This window comes from Heptranchias perlo, chromosome 35, assembly GCF_035084215.1.
Source record: "Heptranchias perlo isolate sHepPer1 chromosome 35, sHepPer1.hap1, whole genome shotgun sequence".
Classification (NCBI taxonomy): Eukaryota; Metazoa; Chordata; class Chondrichthyes; order Hexanchiformes; family Hexanchidae; genus Heptranchias; species Heptranchias perlo.
The window spans coordinates 24,728,183-24,752,451 of record NC_090359.1 but is presented as its reverse complement, the minus strand read 5'-3'; the positions used below and the strand labels follow the sequence as shown (position 1 = coordinate 24,752,451).

Sequence of the window (24,269 nt, the reverse complement as noted above, 5' to 3'; positions counted from 1 at the left end):
CTGATCAAAAACGTGTTTAACTCAGCCTCGAATGTGTTCAATGACTCAGCCTCCGCAGCTTTTTGGGGTAAAGAATTCCAAAGATTCACGACCCTCTGGGAGAAGAAATTCCTCCTCATTTCCGTCTTAAACGGGCGACCCCTTATTCTGAGACTCTGCCCCTTCCTCCCCCCCCCACCCACCCACCCTAGTTTCAGATCCCCCCATGAGGGGGTAACATCTTTTAAAATGAACACAATAATTCAGGGACTGAAGCTCAGCTTTGACCCATTGAACAAAACAGCAGCCCCCTCGTCAGAAGGAGGAGACGGGACTGACATTTTTCGTCCTGGGAGGAGGAGGGGGGGGGGAGGGAAGGCAGACTGTCTCTTTAAACGGTGGTGGTTTAGACAGCTCTGCCTCCCCTTATCCATTCGGGCTCTCCCCTCCCCTCTCTCTCTCTCACACACACACACATGCAGCTGTCACCATCTCTACGGTCTGAGTGAAACCTTTCTCTAGCAGAAGGTATTACAGCGATTTGGGACCCGTAAGGACAGAAACCGGATGAAAACAGCCTTCCAGGGTCCAGGTAATGAATTCCCAGGACCGCAGAAATCCGACCATGTTTGCGTTTCTCCCCACCGCCCCCCTCTTTTTGCCCTATTGTCTGGCATTTCTTTTATATATAACTATGCGGTTTTTTTTTTAAAATGCAGAGTGTGCAACGAGCTGCTTCCTTACAGATCAGCTCTGAAGATAAGCAGTAAGGAGCAAGGCTTTTTAGCTTTCGGGATGGTCTGTGTGTGAGAGGCCGGGGCGGGGGGCGGTGTGGGAGGACCCTTGCCCTGACTGGGATGTCGCATTGTTGTTGCAAATGAGGATAATGCTCCCGGAAGGTTTTTGGTGCATTCCTATTGTAAAATGATTTGATACTTGAGGGGATAGCATGCAGTCTATTTCAAACAGAGCCCCCTGGAACGTGTCAATACCGGAGTGTCAGTTTACAGAGGGGGATCAGAGGGGAAGGGGAGGGGGGGCATTGCTATTCCCCACCCCCCCCACTTTGGGGGAAAAATTGTTGTGTCTGTAATTGAATCATTTGCATAAAAGGGACAACATGTCTGACCTGTCACCCTGGGCCGAATGGGCTTGGGGAGAGGGGCAGGGGGAGAAAAAGCCCCCTCTCCCTACCCCCAATAATTTAGTCATGTGCAGCAGATAGGCGGGCGATTGCTGACGCTGTCTGGGGTATGGGTTTGTTTACAAGCGGTGTGTATCGATCCTGGTGGAGACTGTCTCCGTCTGATATTGACCACAACTCCTGGCATTAATCGCTAACTATTGACCCATAGCTCGCACGACCTTCCCAGATGGACTGATGGCCTCCCGGCAACTAAAGACCCGCATTCATTCAAACACCTCAGAACCGCCTCTGAGTGCTGGGTATAAAAGAGGAACAGCTTGTGTTTACACAGGGCCTCCAGGCATCCCACAACCAATGAAGTACTTTTTAAAGGGTAGTATGCTGTTGTTTTGTAGGAAACGGGGCAGCCAATTTGTGCACAGCAAGATCCCACAAACAGCAACGTGATAACGACCAGATCATCTGTTTTTTTTTATTGATGTTGGTTGAGGGGTAAATATTGGCCCTGGACACCAGGGAGAATTCCCACTGCTTTATCTTGGAAATAGTGGCCGTGGGATCTTTTTCCATCTACCTGAGAAGGCAGATAGGGCCTCGGTTTAGCATCTCATCTGAAAGACAGCACCGTTGACAGTCCAGCACTCTGTCAGGAGTGGTACTAGGAGTATCAGCCTGGATTTTGAGCTGAAGTCTCCAGAGCGAGGACTTGAACCTATAACCTTCATAATTCAGAGGCAATGCATGCTACCCACTGAGCCACAGCTAACACAGGCAATGCATTACTCTGAAGTGCAGTCATTGTTGTGCACCATGGCGCTCGGCAACATCCCACAGGCAGCGGTGAGATGACGGACCAGCTAATCTGTTTTCAGTGGCTTTGGGTGAGGGAGGAATGTTGGTCAGGACACCTTCTTCTTGCAACAGTGACAAGGACTCTCCAGAACAGGCAGAGTCTCATAGTCTCAAAGAGCAGGGGAATGGGACTAACTGGATTGCTCTTACAAAGTGCCAGCACGGGCTCAAAGGGCTGAATGGCCTCCTTCAGTGCTGTAGCCACGCTATGATTCTATGATTCGAAGGACGCTGACAATGCAGCACTCAACTTGCTTACTTGGTAGCGGTCACGCCTCTGAGTCAGAAGGTCATGGGTTCAAGTCCCACTCCCGAGACTTGAGCACATAATCCAGGCCGACACTCCCAATACAATGCTGAGGGAGTGCTGCACTGTCAGAGGTGCAGTCTTTCGGACGAGACGCTAAACTGAGGTCCCGTCTGCCCTCTCAGGTGGACGTAAATGTTCCCATGGTACTATTGGAAGAAGAGCAGTGGGAGTTCTCCCTGGGGCCAATATTTATCCCTCAACCGACATCACTGAGAAACAGATTATCTGGTCATTGTCACATCGCTGTTTGTTGGACCTTGCTGTGCGCAAATTGGCTGCCGCATGAATATTATCAGGGTGCAGGGCCTGAGGTTAGACTCGGTGGCTCAAACGGGGATAAACCCCTGCACAGACTTGATGGGCCGAATGTTTCTGCACCATACCATTTTACCATTCTGTGACGTTATTGGGTACGATCGTGTGGTGGTTACGTTACTGGACTAATAATGCAGCATCAATTTAAACTGTCACCACGTAAGTGCCACCCGCCTGCCCCTCCCACCCCCTCAACACCCTGCCCTCCCACCCCCCCAAACCCCTGCCCTCCCACCCTCCCACCCCCCCAACACCCTGCCCTCCCACCACCCCCAACACCCTGCCCCTCCCACCCCCCCAAACCCCTGCCCTCCCACCCTCCCACCCCCTCAACACCCTGCCCTCCCACCCCCCCAACACCCTGCCCTCCCACCCCCCCAACACCCTGCCCTCCCACCCCCCCAACACCCTGCCCTCCCACCCCCTCAACACCCTGCCCTCCCACCCCCCCAACACCCTGCCCTCCCACCCCCCCAACACCCTGCCCTCCCACCCCCTCAACACCCTGCCCTCCCACCCCCCCAACACCCTGCCCTCCCACCCCCTCAACACCCTGCCCTCCCACCACCCCCAAACCCCTGCCCTCCCACCCCCCCAACTCCCTGCCCTCCCACCCCCCCCCAACTCCCTGCCCTCCCACCCCCCCCCCCAACTCCCTGCCCTCCCACCCCCCCCCCAACTCCCTGCCCTCCCACCCCCCCCCCAACTCCCTGCCCTCCCACCCCCCCCCCAACCACCTGCCCTCCCACCCCCCCCCCCAACTCCCTGCCCTCCCACCCCCCCCCCCCAACTCCCTGCCCTCCCACCCCCCACAACTCCCTGCCCTCCCACCCCCCAAACCCCTGCCCCTCTCACCCTCTCCAACCCCCTGCCCTCCCACCCACCCCCCCACCCCCGCTCCATTCTTTCCTTCCCTTTGTCAGGGAACATTGCTTTGGGCCGAAGAAAGAAAAGAGATGTGACAGACGGGTTGCAGCGTTTCCATCGAATTTCATAGAATTACATAGAACGTACATCACAGAAACAGGCCCTTAAGGCCAACTGGTCTGTGCTGGTGTTTATGCTCCACACGAGCCTCCTCCCACTCACTCTATCAGTATATCCTTCTCTTCCTTTCTCCCTCATGTGTTTATCTAGCTTCCCCTTAAATGCATCTACACTATTCGCCTCAACTACTCCATCGGGTAGCGAGTTCCACATTCTCACCACTCTCTGGGTAAAGAAGTTTCTCCTGAATTCTCTATTGGATTTATTAGTGACTATCTTATATTTATTGGCCCCTAGTTTTGGTCTCCCCCACAAATGAAGACATTTTCTCTTCATCTACCCTATCAAACCCTTTCGTAATTGTAAAGACCTCGATCAGGTCACCCCCTCAGCCTTCTCTTTTCGAGAGAGTTCAGTCTTTCCTGATAGCTATAACCTCTCAGTTCTGGTATCATCCTTGTAAATCTTTTTTAGACCTTCACCAGTGCCTCTATATCTGTTTTTATAATATGGAGACCAGAACTGTGCACAGTGCTCAATGTTTTACGCCGTTAAACTTTTACGTCCGACGTACGTCTGAGCACAGCTTGAAGTGAACAACAGCTTGAGGTGAAGAAAGAGTCAATAAAATAATCCCGGGTGCCAGCATATCAGATGTCAACACACTAATCGGTCAATTGTATGGAGATTGCACTTGACGTCTGTGTTCAGGTCCTGGCACCGGCATGTATTTAACGATGTAACGGAAGTGTTTTCCCATGGCTTGTAAAGGATAGAATTATGTAGGCTTACCAAAGTGTCAGTTTTGGCTATTCCAATACGGAATTCAGGAGAAACTTCTTTACCCAGAGAGTGGTGAAAATGTGGAACTCGCTATCACAAGGAGTAGTTGAGGCGAATAGTGTAGATGCATTTAAGGGGAAGTTAGATGAACACATGAGGGAGAAAGGAATAGAAGGATGAGGTAGGGTGGGAGTTAGTATGCAGGTGCAGCAGGTGATCAAGAAGGCCAACGGAATGTTGGCTTTTATTGCCAGGGGGATAGAATATAAAAACAGGGAGGTATTGCTGCAGTTATATAAGGTATTGGTGAGACCGCACCTGGAATACTGCATACAGTTTTGGTCTCCATACTTAAGAAAAGACATGCTTGCTCTCGAGGCAGTACAAAGAAGGTTCACTCGGTTAATCCCGGGGATGAGGGGGGCGGACATATGAGGAGAGGTTGAGTAGATTGGGACTCTACTCATTGGAGTTCAGAAGAATGAGAGGCGATCTTATTGAAACATATAAGATTGTGAAGGGGCTTGATCGGGTGGATGCGGTAAGGATGTTCCCAAGGATGGGTGAAACTAGAACTAGGGGGCATAATCTTAGAATAAGGGGCTGCTCTTTCAAAACTGAGATGAGGAAAAACTTCTTCACTCAGAGGGCAGTAGGTCTGTGGAATTTGCTGCCCCAGGAAGCTGTGGAAGCTACATCATTAAATAAATTTAAAACAGAAATAGACAGTTTCCTAGAAGTAAAGGGAATTAGGGGTTACGGGGAGCGGGCAGGAAATTAGACATGAATTTAGATTTGAGGTTAGGATCAGATCAGCCATGACCTTATTGAATGGCGGAGCAGGCTCGAGGGGCCGATTGGCCTACTCCTGCTCCTATTTCTTATGTTCTTATGTAGGAGGCTCATATGGAGCATAAACACTGGCATGGATCAGTTGGGCCGAATGGCCAGTTTCTGTGCTGTAATTTCCATGTAAAATTGCTTAACCAATAGAACCAAGCTAGATTAACTGGTAGCTTATCTCATTTACTCTTTGTGGGACCTTACTTTTATGGCCGCCAATTCTTCTGGATTGCCCTGGAGTCTCCAGCAATTAAAGATTCATCTCCCAGACACTGCTGTGAGGAAACCCAGGAGGAAAATCATAGAGGGGCATAAAAAAAGATCGGAGATGGGATAAAAGATTGTTTGACTGACAGTCAAGAATCAGCCAATCGGGTAACAAAGAGTCTGTTTGCTTTCCAATTGGTGTGGGATGGGCAGGATGGATGTGTTGACTGACCAATGGCGGGAGTGCAGCAGTGGGCTGATTGGTAGCAGGAGGTCATATGACGAAAGCTCCTGGAATATGTTCAACCAGACTTGGCAACCCTTCTTGCTGTGCGCAGATTGGCTGTCGCGTTTGCCTACATAACAACAGTGACTACATTTCAAGGTGTGGAGATGCCGGTGATGGCCTGGGGTGGACAAATGTAAGGAGTCTTACAACACCAGGTTATAGTCCAACAGCTTTATTTAAAATCACAAGCTTTCGGAGGCTTCCTCCTTCGTCAGGTGAGTGATTTCAAGGATAATTCATTGGCCGTAAAGCGCTTCGGGACATCCTGAGGTTGTGAAAGGCGCTGTATAAATGCAAGTCCATTTGCCTTTCTTAATCCCTCAATTTTCAATTATTTCCCCCATCACATCTCCTCCTTTCCTTCAGTTTCTCCCCTCATGACTTCCCTCCTATTTCTTCTTTTGATATAATTCCATGAATGCTGGCAGGCCGGGAGGGGGGGGGGGGGGGGGCACTCTTCACGCGTGAGCCTGGACACTACTTAACCATGTGAGGCATCACAGCCAAACCACTGGCACTTCTACTAGTAGTCACTGGCTAGCGATGAAAGAAAGAAAGACTTGCATTTATATAGTGACTTTCACAACCTCAGGATGTCCCAAAGCACTTTAAAGCCAATGAAGTACTTTTGAAGTGTAGTCACTGTTGTAATGTAGGAAACACAGCAGCCAATTTGTGCACAGCAAGATCCCACAAACGGCAGTGTGATAAATGATCAGATCACCTGTTGTAGATGTTGGTTGAGGGTTACCAAATATTGGCCCAGGACACCGGGGAGAACTCCCCTGCTCCCCTTCGAAATAGTGGCCGTGGGATCTTTTACATCCACCTGAGAGGGGAGACGGGGCCTCGGTTTATCGTCTCATCCGAAAGATGACACCTCCAGCAGCGCAGCGCTCCCTCAGTACTGGCGCTTGGTGGAGTTGGGGGGGGGGGGGTGGGTGTCGGCCTGGAGCTGGAACTGAGAGAAGGGATTGACAGATAAACTTGTGAAGAGATGAACCAGTGTGCTTCAGATCAATCAAAAGGGGATCAGCCGTGGAGCCGAGGCCCAGGGAGTAGGACATCAGCAGAGTTGGGGGCGGGCAGGAAAGAGGAGAGAAGATGAGATCAATCAAGAGTTAGCGGTGAGCTGAAGCCAAGCATGAGCCTGCAGATCGTAGGAGGGAGGTGAGGCGTGCCACAGATTTGAGTTTCTGAGAACGAATGATTTTGAGGTGCCGACAGTATGTTTAGTCTCGAGGTGAGGAGGAAGATTGTGTTGGGTATTACATTTGCAATTAGATGGGGCGGGGGGGATGTCCAGAAACATGGGAACAAGAGTCGGCAATTGAGTCCTTCGAGCCTGCCCCGCTATTCAATTGGATCATGGCTGACCTGCACTTTAATTCCATTTATCTGCCTACACTCCACATCCCTTGGTACCCTTACCTTGCTGACCATCGATGTAATAGATGGAGAGGAGAAAGTTTGATGGGTTGGCCATCAGATTGCCCCGCCTTTTCTTCTGCCATGTGTAGGAGTGTGAGAGGTGTCGAAGAGCCTCCCAGATATGGGAGCGCTGTTCAAGTCTTGAAATGACTTGGACGCACGCTAGCCGAGGAGATCGTTATTATAAGAACATAAGAAATAGGAGCAGGAGTGGGCCACACAGCCCCTCGAGCTGCTCCGCCATTCAATCTGATGATGGCTGATCTTCGACCTCAAATCCGCTTTCCTGCCTGATCCCCTTATCCCTTGATTCCCCTAGAGTCCAAAAATCTATCCATCTCAGCTTTGAATATATTCAATGACTCAGCATCCACAGCCCTCTGGGGTAGGAAATTCTAAAGATTCACAACCCTCTGAGTGCAGAAATTCCTCCTCATCTCAGTTTTGAATGGCCGACCCCTTATCCTGCGACTATGCCCCCTGGTTCTAGACGCTCCAGCCAGGGGAAACAACCTCTCAGCATCTACCCTGTCAAGCCCCCTCATAATTTTATATGTTTCAATGAGATCACCTCTCATTCTTCTAAACTCCAGAGAGTATAGGCCCATTCTACTCAATCTCTCCTCATAGGACAACACTCTCACCCCAAGAATTAATCTAGTGAACCTCTGTTGCACGGCCTCTAAGGCAAGTATATCCTTCTTTAGATAAGGAGACCAAAACTATTTGCAGTACTCCAGGTGAGGTCTCACTAAAGCCCTGTACAATTATAGTAAGACTTCCTTACTCTTGTACTCCAACCTCCTTGCAATAAAGGCCAACATGCCATTTGCTTTCCTAATTGCCTGCTGTACCTGCACACTAACTTTTTGTGTTTCTTGTACCAGGACACCCAAGTTTCTCTGAATGCCAACATTTAATAGTTTCTCATCATTTTAAAAACATTCTGTTTTTCTATTCTTCCCCCCCAAAGTGAATAACCTCACATTTCCCCACATTATACTCCACCTGCCACCTTCTTGCCCCCTCACTTAATCTCTCCATAGTCCTTTGCAGACTCTTGTGTCCGCCTCACATAGTGCATCGAGGGTTGCCAACTCTGGTCGGACGTATTTCGGGAGGTTTCTTCATGTGACTTCCTGCCTTCCAACCGTCCCGCCCCCACACTCCCGCCATTGGTCGCCCAACGCGTCCATCGTCGCGAGGCACCGCCTTCCCACGCCAATTGGGAAAGCAAAGAGAGTCTTCCTTTTCCGATTGGAATGATTCTTGACTCTCGCCAAACATCCTTTCTTTTCCCGTCTCCAATATTTTTAGAACTGATAAGCAAATTTTTTTTTTAATGCCCCTATGATTTTTCTCCCAGGTGTTGCTCCTGGCATGTGTCCTGGAGATTAATCTTCAATTCCTGGAGATTCCAGGTCAATCCTGGAAAGTTGGCGACCCTGAGTGCGTCTCAGCATTGGGAAGTCAGTGAACTGACTAAGTGGTCATTCGATTCTGATTTATAGCAATCATTTCTTTCTGAAGTTCTTTTACCATCAAAATTACAATCCATTAGAGGAGTGAGGCAGCAAGACGGGAATATGACCAAGGGGTTCAGATAACAAAATAAACCGCAGGAGTGGATGGCCAGCATTTCCCGGAAGATTGAGATTATTATTCTGGCCTATTAGTCAGTCCTGTGGTTTCACTAAAAGGAACCCAATCCTAGGGTCACATGAAGACTGAAAGGCTGTAATTGGAATGATCGGATTAGTGCCGATTCAAGGGAGGGCACAGGAGGGAAAATAGGAACGGGAGGCAAACATTTTTTAATTTTAATTTTCCAGTTTTCATGGTCTTTTTTTTGTTTCAAGCCAGGAGATCAGATTTCACTCAGTGGGTAACTCTCTTGAGTCCCAAGGTGGTGGGTTCAAGTCTCACTCCACGGCTAGAGCACACAATCTAGGCTGGCACTGCCAGTGCCAGTGCCAGTGCTGAGGGAGCGCCGCGCTGTCGCATGTTGCCGTCTTTGGGATGAGACGTTAAACCCAGGTCCCGTCTGCCCTCTCAGGTGGACGTCAAAGATCCCGTGGCCACTATTTTGAAGGAGGGCAGAGGAGTCCACCGGGTGTCCTGGCCGATATTTGTCCCTCAACTAACAACATCAAAAGCAGATTATCTGGTCGATCGTCTAATGTGCCATTTGTGGGACCGTGTTGTGCAGAATTTGGTTGGTCTATTAATCTACAAAACTAACTTTGACTGCACTTTGAAAGTAATCCATTGGCTGTGGAGTGCTTTGGGGTGTCCCGAGGAGGTGACAGTCTTATTTTTCCCCTACATTCTAATGTCTGTTAATAGCAGGATATATATTACACACAGAACAGCACCCAGCCTAGAGTGCATTATAAGGCAGTGACACATTAAGGCAATGACGTGCCCAACAGTAAGATTGAAATTGAAGCATTTATTTTAGTGAGGGGACAGGTCCAGAGGTGTTGGCTGCCTTCCAATTTATTTATGTTGGAGAAAAATAAGACTTTCATCTCCTCAGGACGTCCAAGTGACCAGTCATCATGTACGAGCCTGGATAGTGAGCGATGGCAAGCTATTTCACCGAGGAAGGCATCATGGCTGATCTCATTCGGGTACGGCAGTATAGTGGTTATCTTTCCGGACTAATAATCATGAGTTCAAATCCCGCTCAGAGCAGCTGGGGAATTTAAATTCAATTAATTAAATAAAATCTGGAATTAAAAAAAAAATTAGTATCAGTAATGGTGGCCATGAAACTACCAGATTGTCGTAAAAACCCATCTAGTCCACTAACGTCCTTTAGGGAAGGAATCCTGCAGTCCTTACACCAGTCTGGCCTATATGTGACTCCAAACCCACAGCAATGTGGTTGATCCTTAAATGGCCTAGCAAGCCACTCAGTTGTACAATCTCGCTCACCACCATCTTCTGAAGGGCAGTTAGGGATGGGCAATAAATGCTGGCCTTGCCAACGATGCCCACATCCCGAGAACAAATTAAAAAAAAATGAATGTCCTCACCCTTTGGATAGCGATCAGGAAGGGAAACTTTGCCTGATATCCCCCCTCCCTTCTGGCATTTGGGGAGAGGGTGTGTTTGTCCATTTGTAAATTCAACAACAACTCGCATTTATATAGCGACTTCAGTAAAAACGTCCCGAGGCACTTCACAGGAGCGATTATCAAACAAAATTTGACATTGAGCCACAGAAGGAGATATTAGGACAGGTGACCAAAAGCTTGGTCAATAGAGGTAGGTTTTAAGGAAGGCCTTAAAGGAGGAGAGAGAGGCGGAGAGGTTTAGGGAGGGAATTCCAGAGCTTAGGGCCCAGGCAGCTGAAGGCACGGCCGCCAATGGAGGGGCGAAGGAAGTCAGGGATGCGCCAAGGGGCTGGAATTGGAGGAGCGCGGAGTTCTCTGGGGGCTGGAGGAGGTTAGAGAGAAAAGGAGGGGGTGAGGCCATGGAAGGATTTTAACAAAGGATAAGAATTTTAAATTTGAGCAGCTGCCAGACCAGGAGCCAATGTAGGTTGCCGAGTACAGGGGTGATGGGTGAAACAGTAACTTTTCCCCGTTTGCTAATGCTCCTCAGGATGTGCGGGTATTAATATTCCCAATTATTTTTCACAATTAACTAAGTTAATCTCTGGATCTCAGCCTGTATATGCTTTACAGCAGGAGGGCCCCATTTGCAGCCCAATAATCCCAGCAATCAAGCCCTTGAAGTCCAGATTCCCTCAATTCCATTGGCCCTTGTATTCGTTTCTCGTTGGCCTGTCCTGTTTGAATCTTGTGGCCCTGGAGATTTGGAAAGGGGCCGTCCTTAGCCATATACAACTACATTTACAGTGTAAACAGACAAAAAATTGATACCGAGCCAAAGAATGAGATCTTAGGAGGGGTGACAAAAAGCTTGGTCAAACAAGTGGATTTAAAGTAGTGAAAAAGGAGAGGGAGGTGGAGAGGCAAAGGGATTTAAATCCTAAATTGAAATCTGTCATTGGCAGCAATTTGAGGTATGCCTTATGTCCATCCCTGTCTATAACAACAACTTGCATTTATATAGCGCCTTTAACATAGTAAAACGCCCCAAGGCGCTTCACGGGAGACTCCGAGCCACATAAGGAGACATTAGGACAGGTGACCAAAAGCTTGGTCAGCGAGGTAAGTTTTAAGGAGCGGCTTAAATGAGGAGAGAGAGGCGGAGGGGTTTAGGGAGGGAATTCCAGAGCTTAGGGCCCAGGCAGCTGAAGGCACGGCCGCCAATGGTGGAGCGATGGAAATCAGGGATGCGCAAGGGGCCAGAATTGGAGGAGCGCAGAGATCTCGGAGGGTTGCAGGGCTAGAGGAGGTTACAGAGCTAGGGGAGGGGGAGCGAGGGCCTGGAGGGATTTGAAAACAAGGATGAAGAATTTTAAAATTGAGGATTTGCCAGACAGGGAGCCAATGTCGGTCAGCGATCACAGTGGGCGATGGGTGAACGGGACTCGGTGCGAGTTAATGTACGGGCAGCAGAGCTTTGGCTGAGCTCATGTTTATGGAGGGTGGAAGATGGGAGGCCGGCCAGGGAGAGCCTTGGAATAGTCAAGTCTGGAGGTAACAAAGGCACGGATGAGGGTTTCAGCAGCAGGTGAGCTGAGGCGGGGGCGGAGACGGGTAATATTGTGGAGGTGGAAGTAGGCGGTCTTGGCGATGGAGCGGATATGGGGTCGGAAGCTCATCTCGGGGTCAAATAGGTCAGGTGTGGATTTGATAAATATTGGCAAATCTTACTTACAATATAAAGGAGATCTGTAATTGAATCAATGCAATTTTATCATGAGCACAAGTCAAAAATGGAATAATGTTACACTGTGCAGTAGAAGGCAATCTGTTGAGTTTTGGGTTGTGACTGAGGCACATTATTGGGGCAGAGGTGAGGGAGCTTTACACTGAATCTAACCCACCATGTACCTGGGACTGTTTGACTGGACAGTGTAGAGGGAGCTTTACTCTGTATCTAACCCGTGCTGTACCTGCCCCGGGAGTGTTTGATGGGACGGTGTAGAGGGAGCTTTACTCTGTATCTAACCCCGTGCTGTCCCTGCTCTGGGAGTGTTTGACTGGACAGTGTAGAGGGAGCTTTACTCTGTATCTAACCCCGTGCTGTACCTGCCCCGGGAGTGTTTGATGGGACGGTGTAGAGGGAGCTTTACTCTGTATCTAACCCGTGCTGTACCTGCCCCGGGAGTGTTTGATGGGACGGTGTAGAGGGAGCTTTACTCTGTATCTAACCCCGTGCTGTCCCTGCTCTGGGAGTGTTTGACTGGACAGTGTAGAGGGAGCTTTACTCTGTATCTAACCCGTGCTGTACCTGCCCTGGGAGTGTTTGATGGGACGGTGTAGAGGGAGCTTTACTCTGTATCTAACCCCGTGCTGTCCCTGCTCTGGGAGTGTTTGACTGGACAGTGTAGAGGGAGCTTTACTCTGTATCTAACCCCGTGCTGTACCTGCCCCGGGAGTGTTTGATGGCACGGTGTAGAGGGAGCTTTACTCTGTATCTAACCCGTGCTGTACCTGCCCCGGGAGTGTTTGATGGGACGGTGTAGAGGGAGCTTTACTCTGTATCTAACCCCGTGCTGTCCCTGCTCTGGGAGTGTTTGACTGGACAGTGTAGAGGGAGCTTTACTCTGTATCTAACCCGTGCTGTACCTGCCCTGGGAGTGTTTGATGGGACAGTGTAGAGGGAGCTTTACTCTGTATCTAACCCGTGCTGTACCTGCCCTGGGAGTGTTTGATGGGACGGTGTAGAGGGAGCTTTACTCTGTATCTAACCCGTGCTGTACCTGCCCTGGGAGTGTTTGATGGGACGGTGTAGAGGGAGCTTTACTCTGTATCTAACCCGTGCTGTACCCGCCCTGGGAGCGTTCGATGCCCGAGACCGGTACCCCACCCCAAAATGGGAAAACCTCCAACGATGCGGCAGCGAGGTTCCCCTCTCCCTGGCCATCGTGAAGCTGCCCATTCCCAGCTCCCCCTTCCCCCTTTCCCCCTTGCACTTTTCCCCAACCCTACCCAACGTGACGTCAGCAAGAGCCCCCCCCCCCTAAAAAAAAAGCGCTTTAGGAAGTGGCGGCTCCCACGTGACGCGAGGGGTGGCCCCTCCCACCCAGCCCTGGCCGATTGGCTGGCGTGGGCTGTCACTCAGAGTGAGAGTGGGGGGGGGGGTGTTTTCCGGCTGTAGCCCGGGCTCTGGACTGGAGCGCTCGGATACATTGTAACTCTCGGGGTTTCCGCTCTGTCTGGGCTTCAAAGCAGCCGGCCCTGAGTGAGTGAGAGGTGGGGGAAAGAAGAAGAAGAAGAAGAAGAAGAAGGATAGACCCTGATGTCCATTGAATGCAAATTTTTTTTTTTTTAAAAAAAACCTCTTCTAATCTGCAAAAAAAAAAAAATCTCTCCCTCTCTCAGAAGCCAGCCCTCTCTTCACTGGAAGAATCACCTCAGAGGGAGGGGGCAACGACCATGGGGGACAAGTCTGGCACGAGGTGGGTGCATTTTAACCATAATGTTATCGCTGTGTTAAAAATAATTGTGTGCTGTTCATGTTTTCTGCAGAGCCCGTGTGTCCTGTCTGTCTTCCCTGCCTCCCACAGCCCGCCTGCTCCTTTTTATTTAAAGGGAGGGCTTCCCTCTTTTTTTTTTTAACTTGTGTCTGATTCAAATCGATCCCTTAAAAGCCCTGCTCTATTTTTTTTTTAAAAAAATGTTCTTGCTCCTGGTATCTGTTGCCCTGGGCAACCGCTCTGTGTGTTATCCCCCCTTAACCACCACCGATTCTGTTTAGTGTTGCACACCCTGAATTATCAGTGTTTGTCCGGCCCAGTTGTATTCGGTGGAGTGCAACACTGGTTTTCCATTTTCTTTCCCCCCCCCCTTGCATGATGCCTTGATGTGCTATTTGGCTGTGGCAGACGTCGCGCCCGAGTTAGATTCGATGCCCACTCCTCCTGCGCCTTTTTGTTTGGAGCCAGTCGCCAAGGTGGTGGGGTGGTGGGGGTGCAAAACCCTGCCTGTTTTATCTTGTGGTTTCACTCACCTAGCTCAGGGGAGACTCAGGCTAATTGCAGTTGTCCCAGCTGCTGGATCGAACCTAGGCCCTTCTGCCTCGGAGGTGATCAAGCTTTGGGCTGCTTCGATTCATGAAATGATGCAGCACGGAAGGAGGCCATTTGGCCCATCACAGCTGTGCTGGCTCTTTGAAGCAGCTTTCTAATTAGCCCTCCCACCCCTGCTCTTTCCCCATAGCCCTGCAAATTTCTTCCCTTCAAGTATTCATCGAATTTTGAAAATTATTATTGAATCTGCCTCCACCATCCTTCAGGCTGCGAATTCCAAATGATAATACTTTCCCCTGTTTCTGTATTAGTGTATATGTGTTTTTAACATATCTGCTTCATTGTTGAAAGGGGCACCCCCCCCATTGTGCCCCTTCAGTCTGATTTCCCTCTTAATGTGACTGGTGCTTTTAAAAAAATTGCCTGTTTGTAAAACGAGGGCACGTTGGCGGAGATCTCCTGTTTATTTAAGATCCCTGCTCTTTTTTCCCCCCTTCACTCCCCTGTCTAACTCCTCTGGTGCCTCCATCCCCCAACCTCTCTGGCTCTCCACCCCCCACCCCCCCCCCCCCCCCACCAACCTCTAGCCCCCTTCCTTCCACCCACCCCCCCACCGACGCCCTGAGTTCTGAAATATATTGTCAGCTCCCAAACGCAAATGGTGCTGTCGCTGCGAGGGGAAGCTGATTTATAATAGATGCATATTGTGTGCTCAAATCAACACATGCAGAAAGTCTCTGGCAATCTGACCCCAGTTTGGAAAAGCAAACTATGGTTTACTGATCCGTTTTTGAACCTCTGCTGGTCTCTCTTGTCCCCTTGCCCAAATATTGCTGGAGCAGGTGGTGCAAAGCTTGTAATGTCAGCACACGGAGCAGATGCAAGGGCCTGTGTAAGCAGAGGTTTTTTTTTGTACCATGGCGGGCAGAGCAGTAAAGCCATATCCGCCTCCCCTGCACTGCAAAAGCACTCTCTGTGCTGCTATGCTCCTTTTTAGTTCAGTTAACATGTCCGTGATGTGCTCGGGGATAGAGCAATAGGCTGGGAGAAGCAAAATTGCTACAGCTGTGATGCCTTACATTGGGATCTTAGCACACTGTACCTGAGAGTGGTAGGTGCAAGCAGTGTAATGATTAGTAATCCAGAGAATGAGAGTTTAAATCTCACCGTGGCAGTTTGAGAATTTGAATTCAGCTTTTAAGTGTCTTTCAGGGAAGGAAACCTGCCGTCCTTACCCGGTCTGGGCCTGCATGTGTCTCCAGCCCCACACCAACGTGGTTGACTCTTAACTGCCCTCTAAAGTGGTCCAGCTGGCACTACGTTGTACGAAACCGATTCAAAGTCGAAGCTGGCCCACCGCCACCTTCTCGGGGCACCTAGGGATGGGCAATAAATGCTGGCCTTGCTAGTGATGCCCGCATCCCAAGAATGAATTAAAAAAAAAAATTCTTGTTTCCACAAGAATTCCATCACCTGACTGGGAGCTGTGTGTGATGGAGTGAGAGAAGCAGTGAAGTTATGGGGAGACTTAACCGAGGAGATCCAAAATGATTGTTGAGTAGAATGGGCCTATACTCTCGTGTTTTAGAAGAATGAGAGGTGATCTCATTGAAACAGACAAGATTCAGAGGGGGCTTGACAGGGTAGAGGCTGAGAGGTTGTTTGCCCTGGCTGGAGAGTCTAGAACCAGGGGGCATAGTTGCAGGATAAGAGGTCGTCGACCATTTAAGACCGAGATGAGGAGGGATTTCTTCACTCGGAGGGTTGTGAATATTTGGAATTCTCTAACCCAGAGGATGCTCAGTCAATGAATATATTCAAGGCCGAGATGGATAGATTTTTGGACTCTAGGGGAATCAAGGGATATGGGGATCAGGCAGGAAAGTGGAGCTGAGGTCGAAGATCAGCCATGATCTGATTGAATGGCGGAGCAGGCTCGAGGGGCCGTATGGCCTACTCCTGCTCCTATTTCTTGTGTTCTTATGAGGGGTTTTGATAGGGTAAATAGGGCGAAACTGTTTCCACTGGTAGGAGGGTCGGTAACCAGAGGACACAGATTTAAGGTAATTGGCAAAAGAGCCAGAGGGCGAGATGAGTTTTTAATGCAGTGGGTTGTTATGAACTGGAATGTGTTGCCTGAAAGGGCGGTGGAAGCAGATTAGATAGTAACTTTCAAAAGGGGAATTGGATAAATACTTGAAGGGGAATAAATTTACAGGGCAATGGGGGAAGAGCAGGGTGGAGTGGGAGTAATTGGATAGCTCTTTCAAAGAACCGGCACAGGCACGATGGGACGAATGGCCTCCTCCTGTGCTTTATGTTTCTCTGATATGCCCAAGTAAATAAAAATTAGGGAGAAGAATGGTTATTTCCCTTTTTTTTTAAAAAAAAGGAAGTTGCAACTTTTTGCTGTTTTTATATAAAGGAGCCACTTTTTATTTTGAAAGGATCACAGCGTTACCATTGAACTCGTGAGTTTGAACCTAGCTTGAACTGACAGGATACAAGTCTGCTCCGTGGCTGCTGGCTGTGAGGGTTCTCTTGAGGGTAGACAACCCAGTCCCCTGGTTGGCGGTGCCAGATGACCTATTTGCTGGTACAAATTGTGCAGCCTCGGTCAAAGAAGCCACGATGGCGACTGGTGGGGAAAGGGAAGTACGACAATCGTATAGTTGGGGAAGGTCTTCCAATGCTGGGAGGGCGGGCGTTTACTGGGGCAGCGAAGAATAAAGTTTGCTCTCTATCCTGTGTGCTTTATCAGACGTGGCCCGCCTGATACCGAGTGGGGGGGAAAAAAACGCCCGGTACTGATGCCTGTATCTCCGACACCTTGATGATTATGAAGACTGAGATGAGGTGGAATTTCTTCACTCAGAGGGTTGTGAATCTTTGGAGTTCTCTCCCTCGGAGGGCTGTGGGTGCTGAGTCGTCGAGTATATTCGAGGCTGAGATGGATAGATTTTTGGAACTCTAGGGGGATCAAGGGATGCGGGGATTGGGCGGGAAAGTGGAGTTGAGGTTGAAGATCAGCCATGATCTGATTGAATGGCGGAGCAGGCTCGAGGGGCCGTACGGCCTACTCCTGCTCCTACTTCTTGCGTCCTTATTATGTAATTCCTAGTGAAATCTGAAGTCTCTTTTTGGAACATTATTTCTTGTATTTTGGTATAAACAATCCGAAGAGATACAAAACAATACAAGCCAGCGCGGCAGTACAGGGAAGATGATTCCGCTACATAACCAGCGCGTACACAGGGATACAGAAATACCTTTGACACAAGCCGGTGCATCAGTGTGGAGATACAGGGTGATTCTGATACAAGCTGGTGTCGGGACACAGGATGATTGATACAAGCTGATGTAGGAATACACAGCGATTTGTAATAGCAACTGGTGTAAGTATATGGAGTTAATTATGATGGAAGAAAATGGGTAACATTAAGGCTTTTTAATCCTGGTTAAACATAGGTGTTTCCTACATTACAACAGTGATTACACTTCAAAAGTACTTAATTGTCTGTAAAGTACTTTGGGACGTCCTGAGGTCGTGACAGGCGCTATATAAATGCGGGTTCTTACTTTTTTCTGAGCAGCCTCTCTGACTTTAGAAAGCGAGGGAAGATTTTGCCATTTCACCAAAGTTTACAAGCTGCCTCGTTCGTTCTTGTCGTCCGTGGAGCAGGTTCCGTTGTGAGCGTCTGAATTAAAGGCTTTTGAGAATTCTTGGCCTGAAATCCCACGAGCCCAGTTGAGTGTTTTTGGGACCCGGTGCTGCCGCTGCTGCTGACAGACAGCTCGCAGGTTTCCGTGAACGAATTCCTGTGGAGCTCGAGGTCACGGCTTAAAAGTGAGGACCCCGGGCTCGTGCAACCTCTGATGCTGTGCGTTTTGGGGAAAAAAAAATATATAGGAAATGCTTTTCCCAAATGATTTGTGATTTTTGGAGGACTTTAATGGATTCTAGTGCATGTTGCATGTTAGTAGAAAGCAAGGATTTCTGTGTTGTGCTCGTTTTAGTATTGACCCGGATGCCTTTCACCTTGCCTCATTCATACTCTTGCTACAGTTCCATGGTGTCAGACCCCTTTCTCTTTTTTTCTCCTCTTTCCTCCTCTTCTCTTCCCCCACCACCCCCCTTCCCAGACTGGTACGTTGCCCGATTAGTCGTTCTAAGTGTACGAGCGCACTCAGTCATTGTCAGCATGCTATTTGACTGTGAAGGGCATCACAATCTTTGCCTGACTCCCACCACGCGCGGACTCTTTCCGGTAGGAGCCAATGAGTAGCGATTGGAAATTCAGTTTCATCAACTCTTTCCTCCCCGCCCTCCCTCCCAAAGCCAGGGGTACTGAGGCCAGTTTCAGTGCCCCCCTCGCATTGCTTTGCCTGAGATTGCCAGCTCTCTGTGCAGTGTGCAGCCGAAATTGGAGTCTGAGTTCTCACCTTTTTTAGAGGGAAATGTGTGTGTTTTATTTTTCTTGATGCAGACTTAACATGGTAGGTACATCACAGATGCTGCAGCCAATGCATTGAGGTCTCCAGCTCCCTCCCTCTCTCTTGACCCACCCCTTACTAGAGGACGCTCCGTCTCCACCCCTCCCACATCAAACCACTTGTGGCACTTCACATTAAGGCCTTGGAGAGGGTGCAGAGGAGATTTACTAGAATGGTAACAGGGATGAGGGACTTCAGTTATGTGGAGAGACTGGAGAAGCTGGGATTGATCTCCTTAGAACAGAGAAGGTTAAGGGGAGATTTAATAGAGGTGTTCAAAATCATTAAAGGTTTTGATAGAGTAAATAAGGAGAAACTGTTTCCACTGGCAGGAGGATCAGAATCTAGAGGACACAGATTTGAGGTAATTGGCAGAAGAACCAGAGGACAGACGTGGAGAATGTATTTAATGCAGCAAGTTATGATCTGGAATTCACTGCCTGAAAGGGCGGTGGAAGCAGATTCAATAGTAACTTTCAAAAAGGGAATTGGATAAATACTTGAAAGGGGGGAAGAAACTTACAGGGCTACGGGGGCAGTGGGACTAACTGGACAGCTCTTTCAAAGAGCCGGCATGGGCAAGTTGGGCTGAATGGCCTCCTTCTGTGTTGTATCATTCTCCAATCGAGATGGAGGCAGCGAGCTCGGGCTCCGTCTTGCGCGCAAGAGAAATGCAGCAACCCCCACGCGGCCCGGGTCGCACGAAGACCGCTGGGAATGAATGCCCCCGCCTCGAGTGTCTCGTTACAGGAAGGAGACGAAGACCGTTGCGTTGAGGAAGTGACTGCTTTTGAGCGAGTAAATGGGCAGTGTCTCGTGAGGGGCCGTGCGCTGATGCGTTGGTCACCTAGGGATCGTTATTGCAACTGAAGGAAGTCCGACTGTCTCATCTAATATCAGCTGACCGGCTAACTGCCAGGTTAAGGGCCTTTCCTATTTTACTTTCACTGTTCTCTTTCTATCCATTCCCCCCCCCACCCCCCCAATTTTTCCATTCAGACCCTGGGGGGAAACGGGGAGAAAGTGAGTGTTTTTCATTGCTTTTGTTAATTTGGTTCGTTCCAAACCATGAACGAAAGAACGAACTTGAACGTATACAGCGCGTTTTTCACAATCTAAGGAAGTCCCAAAGCGTTTCACGGCCAATTTTGTACTTTTTTTTTTTGAAGTGCAGTCACTGTGCCTACGAGCAAAGAGTTGTGAGGCACAGCCCCAGGAGGCTATAGAGGTGTTGAAGAGGGACGTAGATCCTTACTTGGAAAATAAGGGTATTAAGGGATTATTTAGAAAAGGCAACGAATAGGGATTAAACGGAACGAAAAGGAAGCCTTGCATTTATTTATTTTTTTATTCGTTCATGGGCGTTGATGACGAGGCCGGCATTTATTGCCCATCCCTAATTGCCCCTTGAGAAGGTGGTGGTGAGCCGCCTTCTTGAACCGCTGCAGTCCGTGTGGTGAAGGTTCTCCCACAGTGCTGTTAGGAAGGGAGTTCCAGGATTTTGACCCGGCGACGATGAAGGAACGGCCGATATATTTCCAAGTCGGGATGGTGTGTGACTTGGAGGGGAACGTGCAGGTGGTGTTGTTCCCATGTGCCTGCTGCCCTTGTCCTCCTAGGTGGTAGAGGTTGCGGGTTTGGGAGGTGCTGTCGAAGAAGCCTTGGCGAGTTGCTGCGGTGCATCACACGACCTCAGGACATCCCAAAGCGCTTTACAGCCAATGAGGTACTTTTTGAATTGTAGTCACTGTTGTAATGTACGGAAACACGGCAGCCAGTTAGTGCACAGCAAGGTCCCACAAACAGCAATGTGCTCATGACCAGATTATTTGTTCGGTTTTCTTTTTAGTGATGTTGGTTGACGGATAAATATTGGCCAGGGCACTGGGGAAAGCTCTTCGCATAGTGTTATATTGGAGCAAATTACTTCAATATGTTTCTAGTGGAACATATGAAATTTATGTTTTTAAGAAAACAGAAGTGGAAAATTGGTGTTGGAAAGAGAAAGCTGGCTCAATCATTTTGGTATTGGTCAAAGGATCGTAGAAATTTCAGCACAAAATGTCGTGTGACCCACTGTGCCTGTGCTGATTGCACATCAAAGCTTCCTACTCTGGCCCTGTTTCACTGCTGTTTCCCCACACCCCCTTTAATACTGTTTCCAAGTGTTTAGTTCCCTCTTGACTTGACTCCAGTAGCTCATCAAGCCTTCTGCGGGACTCGCTGACTATCTATCTCTATCGATTTCAGGTGGGGGACAGGGTTGGGTGGGGGCATTGAGAGGCGGTGGTCCACTCCTCTGTGGGAGGGGACGGAGACAGCAGGAGAATTGAGAGGAAGTTTAAAATATTTTGGAAAAGTTTGCGTTTTTTTATTCACTTCCCAAAGTGAGTGAAGACCTTAGGAACGAACTCCAGATGGCCGTTTACGTTGTTCTAAAATAGATGCTACGATCTCGTTCCACTCCCCTGTGTGTGACCCTTTCTCCTGATGCAGTCCTCTGCAAATCCCAAACTAGAGGTCATAAGTACAGGATAGTCACTAATAAATCCAATAAGGAATTCAGGAGAAACTTCTTTACCCAGAGAGCGGTGAGAATGTGGATCTTGCTACTGCAAGGAGTAATTTGAGGCGAATAGCGTAGATGCATTTAAGGGGAAGCTAGATAAACACGAGGGAGAAAGGAATAGAAGGATATGCAGATAGGGCGAGATGAAGTAAGGTGGGAGGAGGCTCATGTTTTCTTTTATTCGTTTATGGGATGTGGGCATCGCTGGCGAGGCCGGCATTTATTGCCCATCCCTAATTACCCTTGAGAAGGTGGTGGTGAGCCGCCTTCTTGAACCGCTGCAGTCCGTGTGGTGACGGTTCTCCCACAGTGCTGTTAGGAAGGGAGTTCCAGGATTTTGCCCAGCGGCGATGAAGGAACGGCCGATATATTTCCAAGTCGGGATGGTGTGTGACTTGGAGGTGAACGTGCAGGTGGTGTTGTTCCCATGTGCCTGCTGCTCTTGTCCTTCTAGGTGGTAGAGGTCGCGGGTTTGGGAGGTGCTGTCGAAGAAGCCTTGGCGAGTTGCTGCAGTGCATCCTGTGGATGGTACACAGTGTGCCGGTGGTGAAGGGAGTGAATGTTTAGGGTGGTTGATGGGGTGCCGGTCAAGTGGGCTGCTTTATCCTGGATGGTGTCTAGCTTCATGAGTGTTGTTGGAGCTGCACTCATCCAGGCAAGTGGAGAGTATTCCATCACACTCCTGACTTGTGCCTTGTAGATGGTGGAAAGGCTTTGGGGAGTCAGGAGGTGAGTCACTCGCCACAGAATACCCAGCCTCTGACCTGCTCTTGTAGCCACAGTATTTATATGGCTGGTCCAGTTAAGTTTCTGGTCAACGGTGACCCCCCAGGATGTTGATGGTGGGGGATTCGGCGATGGTAATACCGTTGAATGTCAAGGGGAGGTGGTTAGACTCTCTCTTGTTGGAGATGGTTATTGTCTGGCGCGAATGTTACTTGCCACTTATGAGCCCAAGCCTGGATGTTGTCCAGGTCTTGCTGCCTGCGGGCTCGGACTGCTTCATTATTTAAGGGGTTTCGAATGGAACTGAACACTGTGCAATCATCAGCGACCATCCCCATTTCTGACCTTACGATGGAGGGAAGGTCATTGATGAAGCAGCTGAAGATGGTTGGGCCTAGGACACTGCGGAGCATAAACCAGTTGAGCCAATTGACCTGTTTCTGTGCTGTAAATCCCGCCCCCTCCCCCAACAAAAATATACTCTGATATCGTTCCAACAAAGAAAAAATTTTATTATTCATTTTGAAAATGATCTGATGTGCACCACCGCTCCCAGTGCAGTGCGATATGTGTGACCTGATCTCTGCTGGGGAGCAGTTGTGGTCTTGGCGTTGGCCTCCATTTTCCCCCTGGACATCGCCAGCCAGTAACCCCCCCCCCCCCCCCACTTGAAAGTGTGTGTTGATAAGCTCATGAAACCTCAATGCCGAAAGAGGCCATTCAGCCCATCGTGCCTGTGCCGGCTCTTTGAAAGAGCTATCCAATTAGACCCACTCCCCCCCCCCCCCCGGCTCTTTTCCCCCATCGCCCAGCAAATTTTTTCCTTTTCAAGTATTTATATCCAATTCCCTTTTGAAAGTTACTATTGAATCTGCTTCCACCGCCCTTTTTTCAGGAGGTGCATTCCAGTGTTCAATAGAAATTGCTGGCTCGGTGTGACTGTGGAGACACCATTTTGGCCGCAGACACTAATTTTAGTGGAAAACGCCTCACACACAATACAGGTAAATGTACTTTACGCGTGTATATTTACTTAACAAACACCACTGTTAAGTAGCCAAGGGAGTAAAGCAGCCACAACGATCAAAAAAAACATACGCGCTCTGCTTTTCATCTTGCCGGGAAACGCATAGAAAGGTTAAAGTTCACACGCCCAATAATGGTGTCTATTACTCAAATTTTTATTTATTAATCAGAAATGCAATTATCCACATCTGGATACCCAATTAACCACATCTGGATCACTGGGACTGGATCATGCTCCGCTCTGATTTTTAAATAACCTGCTCACTGGCTAGGATCGTATAGAGAGCAGGGTATCAGCTGGCACTGGTGGAGCTCTCACCCGGCGGGGGGGGGGAATCCGGCGGGCCCGGGAGGGGCGAAAGATTGGGAATGGTGTTGAGGAGACATAATTTCTTCCCCCCCCCCCCCCACCTCGTGTCGAGCAGGGATTGATTGCTTTATTCTTGGAGCGCTGGACTGGATGAGTCAGCTCTCTGAACTGCATTGGGAAACGCTTTCTTCCCTTGCTTTGGGTTTCTGGCTGAAGATTCCTTTACGTTTTAATTTTCTTTTGGAGGAAAAGTAAGATTGAGCAGACTTAACTCGTCTCTAATTTGACACTCTGCGGGCGACCTGGCAGACGTCGCAGGATGGGGGAGGGGGGGGGTATGTCGCGTTGGTATCATGGGGTGGGGTGGAGGAGGGGCTGCTTTGAGGGCTGGGGCTGAGGCATGTTGTTGTGGGTAGCGTAGAGAGACGCTTTTACTCTGCATTTGGTTGCACTTGACCTGACCTGGGAGTGGTTGAAATGGGAAGTGTTCAATTCCCATCATGGATGTCCCTCGCCTCTATGTGCATCAAACAAAATACTGGTGCTGGTATTCTAGAAAGGATGAGGCGTGAATCTCATTCTGTCACAATTTTGCAAACTATTGCAGCATTTTTGAGTTGGGGGAGGAGAGAGAGAGAGAGAGAGAGAGAACGGACTTTTTTTAAAATAAGGAAGCTTGCTTGCTTTGTGACTCCCAGTAACCCACGACGTGCCCATATATGGCTCGACACCAATGTTTTCTTCATCTGTTATTCTTGGGTCAGAGAATTTCTTTGGGAGCCAAGTGTGTGTTCCCAGCCAAAACTAACGCAGAACTGACAGAAGAAACCCCTACACTGAGCAGAGCACTTCCCGTACTCCTCTCTGACTAGTGCCGTGCGATCATT

The 24,269-nt window shown here is 49.1% G+C and overlaps 1 protein-coding gene across 2 annotated transcripts in view; it reads left to right on the top strand.

The window, feature by feature from the left end:
- The first annotated feature begins 470 nt into the window (after window positions 1-470).
- Window positions 471-24,269, top strand: part of LOC137302476 (arrestin red cell) — a 107,387-nt gene continuing 83,588 nt past the window's right edge. The window contains exons 1-2 of one of the 2 annotated variants that reach the window (XM_067972166.1): window positions 471-571; window positions 13,611-13,687. In XM_067972166.1, coding sequence (XP_067828267.1) covers window positions 13,665-13,687 — 23 coding nt within the window. In that variant the 5' untranslated portion in view covers window positions 471-571; window positions 13,611-13,664. Of the gene's footprint in view, window positions 572-13,392; window positions 13,688-24,269 lie in introns of those variants that run through there. The other variant, XM_067972165.1, reaches the window with a different exon arrangement.